This window comes from Brassica napus, chromosome C9, assembly GCF_020379485.1.
Source record: "Brassica napus cultivar Da-Ae chromosome C9, Da-Ae, whole genome shotgun sequence".
NCBI classification, from domain to species: domain Eukaryota; kingdom Viridiplantae; phylum Streptophyta; class Magnoliopsida; order Brassicales; family Brassicaceae; genus Brassica; species Brassica napus.
The window spans coordinates 43,973,102-43,986,503 of NC_063452.1; the positions used below are offsets into that span (position 1 = coordinate 43,973,102).

The window sequence follows — 13,402 nt, forward strand, 5'->3', positions numbered from 1 at the left end:
ACCTTTTGAAATAGTTCTTTTAATAACCTGATCCTATAATACTACCTAAACGTGTAATCAAATCATTAGTGTCGTTACTACTAGAAGAAACGACAGGTCGATCACTAATGACCAACTCAGTAATCGACATATACAAACATGGTTTAAATACAAGAAAAAACCAACCTCATTGACATCAACTCAATCCTCTCATATTTCTATGAGATCGCAAACCATCAAAAAAAAAAAATACAAATATAAAATACGTCGCCTTTGATATTGGTTGTAGCAGATACTCTAATGATATAAAATACGTCGCCTTTGATATTGGTTGTAGCAGATACTCTAATGAAACTTCGAGTTGAGTACGGATAAGATAAAAATGAACCACCTTCTCTACTTAACAGGGACGCAATAGGAAGAACTGAGAAGTGGAGGCAAGACACACACTAAGTGAGGACCCGGTGGATTGCTTCTTACGTTTTCTTCTTCCACGTTCGGCAAACTGAGCTGAGGGGGACGGACATAACCCGCTACTAATGGGACACACAGTATCGAAATTACTACTCTTGAACCTGTAAGCCAGCAAAGGAAACAACATATCATCATTTGTATTTCTTGAAAATAAAAAAACTGAGAAGAAGAAATATTATTTACCTTTCTCTTCTGAGAGAGACACATGGCCTCTCTTCCTACCCGCAATCATCCAATTCTCCGAATTTGCATTGACTTCATATAACACTTCATCCTTGTGTAAATAAACAATAACAGTTGATGAGCCGATATTTTTTACGGGAAGCTACATTAACTAGCTCAATCTGGATATGACTTACATGTTGTTGTTCTACGGCTTCACTTCCCTTGAGTTCTTTCAGCCTCTCGACTCTCCACTGTATGGTAATAAGTTTCCCCACCCTAAGACCATCAGAAGGAAGTTGGAGAAATCCAACTGTAAGGCAAGGATCAAGCACTGGACGCTGCAAAACGATAGCACTCTTGAACACCAAAGCTCTCCTTTCAGAATCAGATCCAGAGTGATCTGCATCCACTGGTTTGTGTGCTCCAGCGGCTCTATCACCATTGATTTCATATTTGATATTCAGGATGCTCTCTGGTAGTTGCAAATCTTTCCCTTATGTTGTGCAAACAATTAGTCAGTTCGCAGTTAATACAAGTACGCGAATGTCATTTTGTATGCTAACATGCATAAATGACTTCTGGAGGAAAAGAACAAGAGTTTTGACACGGTGTGAATCTTCCTATAGACTCTATGTTACAGTATCTTTTATCACACTTTCTTGGTAATATTCTGAAACCAGAAATAGCTTCCAAGTTTCAGATGCGTTAAAACTGTGTTTGAGAAGAAGTAAAATCTAAAGTAAGAAACTGAGTAAAATTAATAGTTATTCGGAAGAATAGGAATACCTGAGGACATCGTCTTCTCTAGGGATATACTGAACACAACGGCTGCTCTAGACCCTGGAGACACAACAAGCGGAAAGAATGTTGATGTAGGTCTTCCCTCACTTTTTCCATGAACAAATCCTTCTTGAAGATCAAGCCAAGCATCAAGAACTATCAAGTTGACCTTGACAAGGGAGTGTAGCATAACCTGTAATTAGGAATTACTTGATTAATAACCTTGAATTGACGTGATGAGAGGACTGAGAGGTTAAGAATAACAAAATCAATTTAAACGAGCTCAAGTTGGTTACCTGCAAGACCATCGTGCCATCGTTGCATTTGTTTACCACCCTTGTAGTCACGTCAAAAGGGTCGGTAAAATGTGCCGCTACGGTTCTGCTCACATAACAAAATCAGAGGGAAAACTGATCAGGAAATGGAACTGTTTTGGGAGCCAAACCGCTGATGTGGAACAAGAAAAAAATATGATCAGATTTGTCATAACAAGAAATAAATACAATACCTCTCAAATATCTGGTTATGATGCATCCCAAATTCAAGTTTTAAAGCTACAGTTCTCATTCCCTCTAGAATATCTTGTTTCAGCGGAGTGACTGTTAACGCAAAATAAATAAATATATTTAGCAAGAGGATGTGACAAGAGACATGTGATAATCAGAAAAGTAGTTTATTGCTGCAAACCTGAAGATGAACCTCTGGCAAGCTTCTCACTCAACGCACGAACAGGGACCCACAGAATAGAACTGACATTGCTTGCCCATTCTGAGAAAACTATTTTACCATCGCAGAGGTTAAGTACCTCTGAATCCTGTTTTGGAGAGACAGGGCTATCTTCTACAGAAACTTCAGCTTTTGATGCACCAGCATCACAATCTATTTCCACGTATCTCTCCATCTCAATGCCGTATGAGTCTTCAATCTTTAGCCCCGGACCAGTATCAATGTGCAAGATGGCGCCTTTCAGTGAGTAATTTATAGGATGTACTATGATACCAATCCACTGTGCTTCATTTATAAGCAGCGCAGAAGATACTGCTGAAGCAAGATCAACCAGAGCTCTTGGTTTGGAAACCTAAAGAATAAGATGTCTATCGTATCAAGTATCAACCAAGGAAACAAATGTGCATAAGAGTATCATTACTCATGCATGTATAATTAATGATTTTCTACTATTCCACAATCCGTAATAAATTTTCTTAATATTGGGAGATCGTTTACCTTCAGGATAGGTCTGGTTGGCTTTTCATAACTCATGAAGTCATCAGTATCTGCAGGACCACCTTTCGAAAAGCTGTGAGACCTGAATCTCAAGCGCCCAATCTGACCAGTAACAACTCCCAAGACATATGAACCAGGTTTTTGTGGAGGCAGATCAAATGTGATGGTATTCCTTCCGGGCTTTAGCACAGTTGCAGCAGAACTCTTTAAAGCCTGAAACCCAATTCAAATACATACAGTAGTTCTTAAGAACGTGAAATTCATAAAAGAAAAGGACGAGAACTTTCATGTCTAATGGAGGCAAACCTGGCCGCCTTCGTCGGTGTTGTTGGTGGCTACTAAGGTAAGACTAAGCGAATCAAGGGTGATATCATCAGGAAAGCCACTCCACACAGTAACTAATAGAGTTCCAGGGTCTCCATCGCACAACTGAAGCGGAGGGCCAGTACTTCCAGAAAATGTGATCAATGACGACACATCTAAGGGAACTGGGTTTTCCATTTCACTGTGTGCAAGATTGACAACCTCGATCTGAAAAGCTTGCCGCTCCTTGGGGGAGAATAAACCCTTATCCAACGAAAGTAGCCTAACACAAGATGACATGTATCCAGCGTGATCATTAAGATTCTTTTGACATTCGGCTAGATTGGGCAAGACTTCTGCCAGTAAATCTTGCCATCTTTCACCCGCATAAAGAGCACAAACTTTTTCATAAGAGTTTGCAGCCAAATCATATTTCCCGTGCTTGAAGCAGACAGCTGCGATTTCACCATCAAGAACGACTCCATGTCTCTTCCACCAAGAGCGATGATAATTTTCGGCAGCACCTTTAGTTAGATTAAGATACTTATGCTGCCACAACAAAATTTATACATGAGAAGATAGAAAAAAGAGATGAATTTAAATCAGAAGCTTCACCATCCTTATGTAAATGGCTTGCGCATTTGAACTTACGCTACCTCGAAATCCTGAGTAGATGACAATGCCTTCAACAAGTCATGATCTGAAATGGTAAGCCGCAGAGCATGCTCAGCGGCAACAAAAATTTCAGCAAGCCTCATAGGCCTATCTAGCGGACTTTCAAAATTTCCAGGTGAAGAATTTGTTCTTGACATGGGAGGTGCTTGTACTTTACGTGATGAAGGTGTTCTCGGAGACGCTTCTAAACCTGATCTGTCGGAATATATAAACATATCATTTCAGTTCCTCAAAGAATAACAAAAGGTGATGATTTCCAATACTTCCTGGGAATTTCAAAAACATTTGAGAACAAGTGCTAACACATTTGAAAACAATAAGAGCTAAAAGGACATGATTTAAAAAGCAAATCATTACCCTTCAGTAAAGCCTGTGCGGCCATCAAATATTTCAGGAATATTTCCAGTAGAAAGAGAAGCCCTTCTTCTGTTAGCCACACGTAGAAGGACAGATGGTTCAAGGGGTAAAGGTTTCCGTTGAATACCAAAGTGCTTGGTCCTTGAAGTTGCTTGAAGAATAGTCTGTACCAAAACTAGGAGATCAGCATTCCAAAAAAAAAACAGATGGTAAATATAGTTACGGAGACCTAGATCTCATGTCCACTACAATACACTGGTAAAACAAAATAATGTCTGTTTGAAGAGAGGCTATGCAAACACAACTAACTCTTAGCCTGAATCTAAAGAATGATTGGCTTCAATAAGAATGCTATCAGATAACACAATCAAGCAACATAATATGTAGCGTATACCTTTTCTTTTTCAAGCACCTCAGAGGAAGCATCTGGTGGAAGAGATGGCCAGACCGCAGGTTTTGGCCAAGGCAGCATACTGAGACAAGCACTGCCCAAAAATTGTGTAGAAGTCACTACATAGTTCAAGCAAACGAAGACTTGCTTTGTTTTGGTAAAGTGACTAACTGGTTAACCCTTTCTTCACAAGAAGTCGTTGAGAAGGAATTTTTCTAATTAACAAGAAAATGAACATACTATAACAGAAATAGACTGGTACCTGTTTAGTGGACTTTTTTCTATGTCTGTTCCATATCCTATCAAATATCCAAGTCTCATGAACTGCAATGAACATAAAGACATCTCAATGGGTATAAACACTTGAAAATAGGTGTCTTATTAAATTCGTATTCGACCAACAAAACAACAAAACAGTGCTTGGACATCACACAAAACAAACTACTACATAGACAAACCCTATACCACCTCACAACATAAATATCAACGGCGAACTCCATTCAAATTGAGAAACAAGGGTTGTATTCATTCCCCGGATTTTGAAAGCAAGAAGAGTTTTACCTTAACCCGTGCGAGGGAATAGAGATCACCCTGAAGACGGTATAATTCCTTCTCAATATTAGGTGCAACAATTCCATCATGGTGATGAGAAGCAGTTGCATCGAGCAGCGCTAAACACGCAGTAATTACCCAAACTTCCCGCAAACAGAAGGGCAGCACACTCTACAAAAATATAGAAAGATGAGGAAAAATGAGGTTGGTCAAATCAACAAATCAGAGTTATGATAATAGGCTTTTCTTTAGTACAGTATAGGCTACCTCATGGAGGGTCAACGCCTTTGCAAAACTGATAACAAAAGAGTAACCCCTGGATGAAACTTCAGAAGGACGATTCAACTTGAACAACAGCTGCAATAAAAACACATGCAAGTAAGCTGATGAAAATGTTGATACGCAAATAAAGGACACTGATCAATATGATGGCTCTTGTGTACACTAACCCTGGATTGACAGGCAAAGAGATACTGTCTAAAATCGAATTCTCTAAAAGAATCATCTTGCACAATCTGTGTCAATGGTTTGCTTCCTGGTTTCAGCAGCGTAGCTTGGTCATCTTCACTATCGAATCCACCAAATTCCCTCTGTTTTCCGAGCATATTAACTGCATCGTAGTGAATGCATAACAAATTATTTCTTTTTCAGGAAAAAAGATCGGAAAAGGAAATAAGTCTGTCGGATGATCCCAAATGCTTTAAAAGATAAAGATAGATGTATGGTTTGTCGAATGCAGAACACTAATAAATATACCAAATAGACAAAATCGTGGATTTTTATTGCCACGGATAAGCAAGAGAGAGACACAGGTGTAGGAAAATAACCTGTTTCCAAATAGCAGAGCTCTAACTCATCATATTCACGTAATGCATCTTCATGAAGATGAGCCATCTCAAATATAAAAGCCAAACTCTCCTGAGACAGAATAGAACATTATGACCTTGGAAGAGAATGAGAAAAGTTTCATCAAATGCGACTGCAAGGACCGAAGATGGTATTTCTAAGCTTAGCAGATGAGAATTCTTCTCATACTTCTATGGAAGATAACAGAAGTGGCCCATAATTCTCCATCTCAGAGACTTTACCAAAACCGTATAAAATCACATTACAGAAAGGAAGAAGCATGATTTTGAACCATTTAATCATCTGCATAGCAGTCACATTGGAGAGAGAGAGAGAAAACCTTCAGGATGAAGAAGTTACAAAAGTTCCATATTGGCATAAACCGCTGCTCGGTGAGCTTGCGTATCTCATCCTCGTAGAATAGAACGCGCCTATCCAAGGTATTCCTGATGCACTCGGTAATCTTTAATTCTAGATCCTCCCAAAAATGTGCATTGGGGCCATGTATATCCAGCTTACAGCACCTTAAAAGTATGGAAAAAATTATTATAAATCTGATCAAGCAGGTGAAAATGTGCCGTAGTATCTACCCCTTCTGCATTATCTTAAGTAACTAATCTACAGATAACTTCATTCCCGTGAGTGACTACTGCTAAATGGGTTTAGTTTATGCATCTAGCGAAGGAGAAGAGTTATTTTGCAACTGTTTATCCTAATCTACTTTTGTTAGAATCATATTTCAGTATGAGCAATCAAGCCTCTTTGAGAATCTGGCAAGGTTTAACTTTGCTTCTTGGCCACATGTATTAAAAAAAAAAAAAAAAAAAACACTGCCCAAATAGCAATCCTAACCTTTCTCTCTTTTTAGAACTGAAATCAACTTCAAGCTTGGCATATACTTTCTTGACAGATTTAGTTGCTTGGTCATTACTTGGGTGAACCTTAGATACAAATACAATAAACCATTCCCTCTCATCGTTCTGAACAATTAATTTCAGACGTGGCTTAAGAATGTTTTTAAACTCATCAAGATCCTGCAATGTCAAAGACACAACTTAACCAAATAAGTAATAATACTGACCAATACAGCAAAGAAAGAGAGAGGATACATAACAAAAGATAATAACAAGACAAGTACCTCGCAGGTCACAAGAACTATAGTTGCATATGGTTCTCGGAACCAGAACAAATACTGTTCCTGCGGAGATCGACTCCGAAGTCTGGCGTCTGTAGTTAATATAAACTCAACGGGCAAGTTCTCAACGAGCACGGGATTACGAGTCCTGTTTGTCAAGAAGGCTCTTTTTAATGGCTGATGTTCTTCAAACAAACCTTTAACCGTGGGCCACAGATCACTCACATCTTCGACTGTAACAAACGGGAAGCTAAGTAGGATCCACAGGTACCGGAATCAAAATGAGAGAAAACAAAAACGCATAATCCATGGAATCTCTAGTCATGACTCAGCCCTCAGCATAACACAGAAGCCAAACAACTCAATTCGCAATAATTTTGTCAATCGCTAAGCCCCAAAAGAATTCAAAACGCAGAATCTAAGATCACATTGTCATTTACAGCTCTTTATCGGACTTCAACTACATTGTGGCAAATTATCAGAGCGCAAAATGTGTAAAAGGAGAAATAAAATAGCGATCCTAAATGGCTAAGTGGTAGAAAGCAGCAAAAACTCAGATCGGAGAAGTTTACCGGCGGCAACGATGCGATCGCAGGAAGTCTTAACCGTCTGGAACTGAGCCAAATAGTTCGCCATCTGAAATTGCACGACGCCAGAATCTTTGATAAGATCCGGAATCGATCTTAGCTTGAGAACATAGACAGAGAGGAGGGTGAAGCAGATTCGACGAGAAAGCTACTACTGAAATCAAATACAGTTATCATCATTATAATCCCATTAACAAACGTGCGAGATGTTGCCGTTAATGTTAATAATGTGGGCTTCAATCTTGCAGGCCCAATCACAGCCCATACTTAACAGTCCAAAATTTCGTTGAACCTCATAGTCTTATCATTTTTTTTTAAACTTTAGATAATTATGATATTACAACTATGAGAAATATTACACACGATTTTACAACCGACAATTCTACCTGCCGTATGAAGATTCACGTCTGACTGCATCACCTAAACCGCCTTATCGGATCCACGCTTGACGGTACTCTTTTCGCCATGTTGTAGATCTCTTGTAAGCTTTTTCTCCTTTAATTCACATAATTCCGCATTCTCCGAGAATTGAAACTCAAACCTCCTGGTGTGGAAGCATTAATGAACCCTTGGTCAAACCACTGGAGCATTAATGAACCCTTGATCAAACCACTGGACCAAATGGGCTTCCACTAGTCTTATGATTAAAGAATCAAATTTGCGTCCATAAGTGCATTCTCTTATTCATTTTTATACACTTTACAGTAACAAAAGAGATTTCCATCTTCAAATATACCAAGTATTGGATGGTGGTTTACTTACAAAGTCTGTTATCTAATTTGATTTGGTTTGTGTCAATTCTTTTTATTTTATTGTATTTTTCATGAAATGAAATGGTTCGTAGAATAATCGTATTGTCGTTTTAGTCATATTCTGACTCACCTTATTCTATTATAAAATGACTCAGTTTAGTATGGAAAATGATAGGTTTTAGTTATATGTTTTAATCAACAACCATGTCAAAATTACATTTTCCTTATTTTTGTTGAGATTTGATCAAAACCATCTTATTTAGCCATGCTTTAATCAACAACAAAATTATGTTTTCCTTATTTCTGCTGAGATTTGATGAAGACCATCTTCTTAGCCATTTTTGATACCCAACGATCTATCTGTGGTATTTTGATATGTATATCGAACAAAGTTTAGAACTCAACGATTCTAAAACCAAAACAATGCATGTTATAGTACTTAGATATTTAGTTTTGGTAATAAGTGTACATTTTTGCTCAAAATTTTTTCAACCTTAACAAGAATGAAATCCACCACAAGTGAAATGAAATAGGTAAGCTAACAGGTTGTCCTAATTAACCAGAGTAGAAAAATATATACAAGCATAAGAAGTTTTCAGGAATAATAATAAACGACTACTGAATTATTAATCAATGGAAAACTTCATTCAAATTGATTGTGGAAGTTGAGGTGAACATGATAAAGCGAGAAAAATTTCTAGAATGTTTTATATCAATCATAGATTCTATTATTCAAATTAGAAATCTATGATAAACATCTATATCCAATAAAAACAATTAGTGAACTTATTACATAGACAAACCCAATACACTTTAATCTTATTTTTCACCACAAAAAAAAAAACTTGAGGTCCCAGCAAATCCAACATTCATCCGGCGGGTTCTTTGCAGCAACCACTTTATCCATTCCCACAAGAACACTTCCAATGAATTTACAAAAACTCTTTTTGAAAAACGTTTTCTTTGTTTTTCAAGAGACAAAGAGAGAGAAAGCTTAAGAAACATTGAAGAAGGAAGATCTTAATCTTTAAAGTGCATTATGACCTTGTTCATCACATTTGCTTCAGATAACAAGACAAATACGTCATGTTAGGAAAATGAAATATTTTTTTATGGTGTTATGAAAGTTGATAGGATCTTGGAAATATTACTTCCATGAAGTTATAGAAATTGAAAATATTTAGGAAATATTCCTAATAGGATTATAGAAATGGGAGAATGATCTAATCCAACTAAGTTAATATGTAATAAAAAAATTATATATAAAAGAAGCTCGTGTGGTCTCTTTTTTTTTAATGTAAGTAAGCCGAATTGTAAGCTTGAGAGATATGTGCTTAATCTTTGTTTTTAATTAAGATTATAGTGAATTATTTTTTGGCAGACCCAGAGACATAGACATTCTAGGTGAGCTCTGGATAAACAAATGTTTTTGTCTATTTTCGCTTTCTCCTTCTAATTTTCATAACTCTACAAATTTATATTTTTAAACTTACGTCGACGAATTTTTCAAAAAATATGTCTGTGAGTTTATCATGTGTTTGGTTTTTTTTCTTGGTCAAACTGTTTTTCCATCATGTTTTAACAATTGTTTTAAATTTGATCGGTAACCAAACACACGCAAAAAAAAAAACTATTCCATTGGTATACGATTCTTTTTTTTTCTTTGGCAAACAAAACAAAAAACTATAACACAAAAAAACTATAAAAGAAGATATAAAGCTGTTTTTCATCACATAGCAACTAGAAGATATATATTCACCAAGCATTAAGATGTTCAAAAATTGTTTTTTCTTCTAATCTATTGATTTGTGAATTTCTTCTCCATTTTGAATTGTGATATTCAAGATATAGAGTTGCAATCCTTTTTCGTCAACACAGATATCATTCTGTAAAGTTCATGAAGTAAACTCAATTTATCATCCTATGAAGTTATTTTAAAAAGTCCCAAATAACTATAGAACTCAAAAAGATTAGTGATACACTAAAATTGGCTTTTTGCTACTGTGAAGTTAGCATTGTTGTTGTAATATTTCTAGATTCAATTCGAGAGGATCAATTTACACTTTATTTTTATGAGATCAATATCAAGGTAAAACAATCTGGTGATTTTAAAACTAGAATTGCATAAAGAACAAGCAACACAATTGGTTTATGTTTTCAGATGATTAAAATGCTAAAAATGCTAGCTTAGCGTCACTTCATCTGGTGTCAAACACTTGTGAGCCAAACAATTATTCAAGATCAGTTAAAACAAGTCTAGAACTCGTATCACTTTAGATAGATCAGCTCAACTCTCATGGAACTTCTCCTTTTGTAAATCGATCTTGATACTTAAGCTCTCGCTTGGATCAAGATGTGATTACAATCATTAAAGATTAGGTTAGGGATGCAATGCTCATTCAAATTATGTCTAGCAACCTATTACACTTTTGATGAACAAGTTAACCTAGGTTCATGCACTAAATGATCAGATTAATGCAAGTCTTAATAACAACAATGAATGAAGACAATCAAATTATTACTTATTTATGTTTACCTCACGGATCTAGCACCCTAGACTAAACAAGCTGACTACTCAGCCATGAAGCAAGAAAACACATAGATCAATTCTGAATAATATATCATGCAATTAAAACATGGTTCATGATAATCTTCTATAAGGTGAGAGAGATGAAGCCTTCTCCCTTACAAAGTAACAAATCGCAAATCTCAAAATATAGAGTCTGGTTTCTTGCGTAAACATAACTAGTATAAAAGATAAAAAAAATAGATAGAATATATATGTGGGGGCGTCGTCAGCTAGGGTGAAAAGATAGAGGAAGTAGAGAAATCCCGAAATAATATCTTGGTTTCCTTAAATATCGGGAGCAGTTGAGCTGCTGCTCCGCTCATAATCACTCATTAGACTGCTCCGTTCGTTTTTGAGTCGATAGACTCTAAAACGATTTAGAAAACGTACGTACAATATGTCAAAAACACAACATATCAATTAGCAAAAACAATATCAGGAAATCCACCACGTTTTTTTAATTCTTAAGTGCACCTACATGTACATGTGGGACATAACTAGTCAGTAGATTTATTAAAGTCGAGTTTCATCAAAAACATTATACATATACCTTAAGAAATTGCAATCCTACCGGTACTGAGACCAATGCCGTTGATCAACAATGAAATAATATATACACAAAACATCAATTTAGTAACTACGGGTCCGATTGGTAATCACTACAAGAAAACGTACCCATAACAACGAACATTTACGACGAAAATATTTCGTCGTAAATTTACATGGTGTTTACAACGAAATTACGCGGAATCTAACTTTCGTCGTAAACGCCATGTAAATTTACGACGACTAGATTTCGTCGTAAACTCCATGTAAGTTTACGACGAATGTACGTGGAATGAGAAATACGTCGTAATCATTACATCAACATTACAACGAAGCATGTTACCGTTATATTTAGGTGAAAACGTGTATTCAATGTGCTTTAACTTACCTAATTTCGTCGTAAAATCGTTGTAAATAATATGTTAAAACCATGTAAAATCCATGTAAAATATTCCTTGTAAAATCGTTGTTATATTTCAACTACCCAACTCGAAAATTTCTCTATATATATGTCATTTCCCACAACTCTCTTCCTCACAACACACAAACGGGAGAAAAAAAAATCAGAAAAAAAAATCAGAAAAAAAAGATTTCAAAAAAAAATCTAAGAAAAAAATGGCCGGTGGCGGTAGTATTTACGAGTTACGGAGTTGGATGTATTTGCACAAAGATTCCGACGGGAGGGTGACGAACGCATTTCTGAGCGGGCTAGAGACATTCATGCACCATGCGGGCTGTACACCGATCACACAGGAAAGCGGTAAGATGTTCTGCCCCTGTCGGAAATGCAAGAATTCAAAATTTGCACGTAGTGAAACTGTATGGAAGCATTTAGTAAATAAAGGATTTACACCACAGTACTACATTTGGTATCAACATGGAGAGGGTTATGGGGGAAATGAAGCTAGTAGTAGTAATAATAATTTTGAGGATGGTCATCATAGTGAAGAACCGAATCATTTGCATAATGAATATAATTATCATCAAGATCATGAGCAGATGGTAGATCATGATAGGGTTCAAGATATGATTAGTGATGCATTTTTAGAAACAACTACAACAATAGCTGATGGAACTGGAAATGTAGAAGAACCTAATTTGGATGCAAAAATGTTTTATGAAATGCTAGATGCTGCAAATCAACCAATCTACACTGGTTGTAGAGAAGGTCTCTCTAAATTGTCTCTAGCAGCTAGGATGATGAATATTAAAACGGATCATAATTTACCTGAAAATTGCATGGATGCATGGGCGGAGTTGTGAAGAGGATAAACATAGTGCCCACACTTATATTCTGCTCAACTGCGAGGATGCAGTGACCCGTTACTTTGAAAGGTAAATATTTTTATGAATGTTAATTATATGAATTGTAGTTGATTATGTATGACTTGATTATTTGTTTAATTTGCAGCATGTTTGTATCTCAAGTTGAAGAAGCAATACCAGGAATATCTGCAACTGATGTGGACACACGTAAAGATAAGTACTTTGTCAAGTGGTTAAAATCACAGGTACGTAATATATCTCATACATTGATTAATTAAGTAAGTGTTTTGATACTTCAATATTAATTAAGAATAACTGCTTTTTGCAGGTTGATTATGACGATCCTTATTATCCCGTATGGTTTCACGAATTGGTTCAAGGTCCAGTTGCAAAGGTCACCACATCACCTATGTATTTCACACGAGGATTTACCTTTCACACATACGAGTATGGGAGACATCGGGCAACGAGTAACTACGGAATATGTGTGAAAGGTGAAACGGACTTTTACGGGATCTTGCAGGAGATTATTGAAGTGGAATTTCCGGGGTTATTGAAGCTAAAATGCGTCCTCTTCAAATGTGAATGGTTCGATCCTGTTGTGAACCGAGGGATTCGGTATAACAAATTTGGTGTTGTGGATGTCAATTTTGGGAGAAGATACAACAAATTTGAGCATTTCATTTTAGCTTCACAAGCCGAGCAAGTAAGCTTCCTTCCTTATCCTCGGCTTCGAACTTCCGGGATAAACTGGTTAGCTGCTATCAAAATTACACCTCGTGGACGCATTGTCGCTGGAGA

The 13,402-nt window shown here is 36.6% G+C and overlaps 1 protein-coding gene across 2 annotated transcripts; it reads right to left on the minus strand.

Annotated features, from left to right (window-relative positions):
• Positions 1–52: 52 nt before the first annotated feature.
• Positions 53–7,659, minus strand: LOC106423175 (trafficking protein particle complex II-specific subunit 130 homolog). Of its 2 annotated transcripts, XM_013863955.3 has the most exons (21): positions 7,454–7,659; positions 6,885–7,114; positions 6,599–6,780; positions 6,087–6,270; positions 5,728–5,818; positions 5,350–5,510; positions 5,168–5,257; positions 4,910–5,071; positions 4,611–4,672; positions 4,352–4,442; positions 3,958–4,121; positions 3,582–3,795; positions 2,929–3,474; positions 2,623–2,835; positions 2,086–2,476; positions 1,907–1,997; positions 1,695–1,779; positions 1,405–1,591; positions 813–1,111; positions 637–727; positions 53–554 (listed from the first exon to the last, which is right to left on the minus strand). In XM_013863955.3, the coding sequence occupies exons 1-21, from the start codon at positions 7,515–7,517 to the stop codon at positions 376–378; spliced, it is 3,777 nt and encodes a 1,258-aa protein (XP_013719409.1). In that variant the 5' UTR covers positions 7,518–7,659; the 3' UTR covers positions 53–375. The 2 variants fall into 2 exon arrangements, with proteins under 2 accessions (XP_013719409.1, XP_048624402.1); XM_048768445.1 differs by lacking the exon at positions 7,454–7,659 and having other exon boundaries at positions 6,599–6,800; positions 6,885–7,069.
• Positions 7,660–13,402: the final 5,743 nt, after the last annotated feature.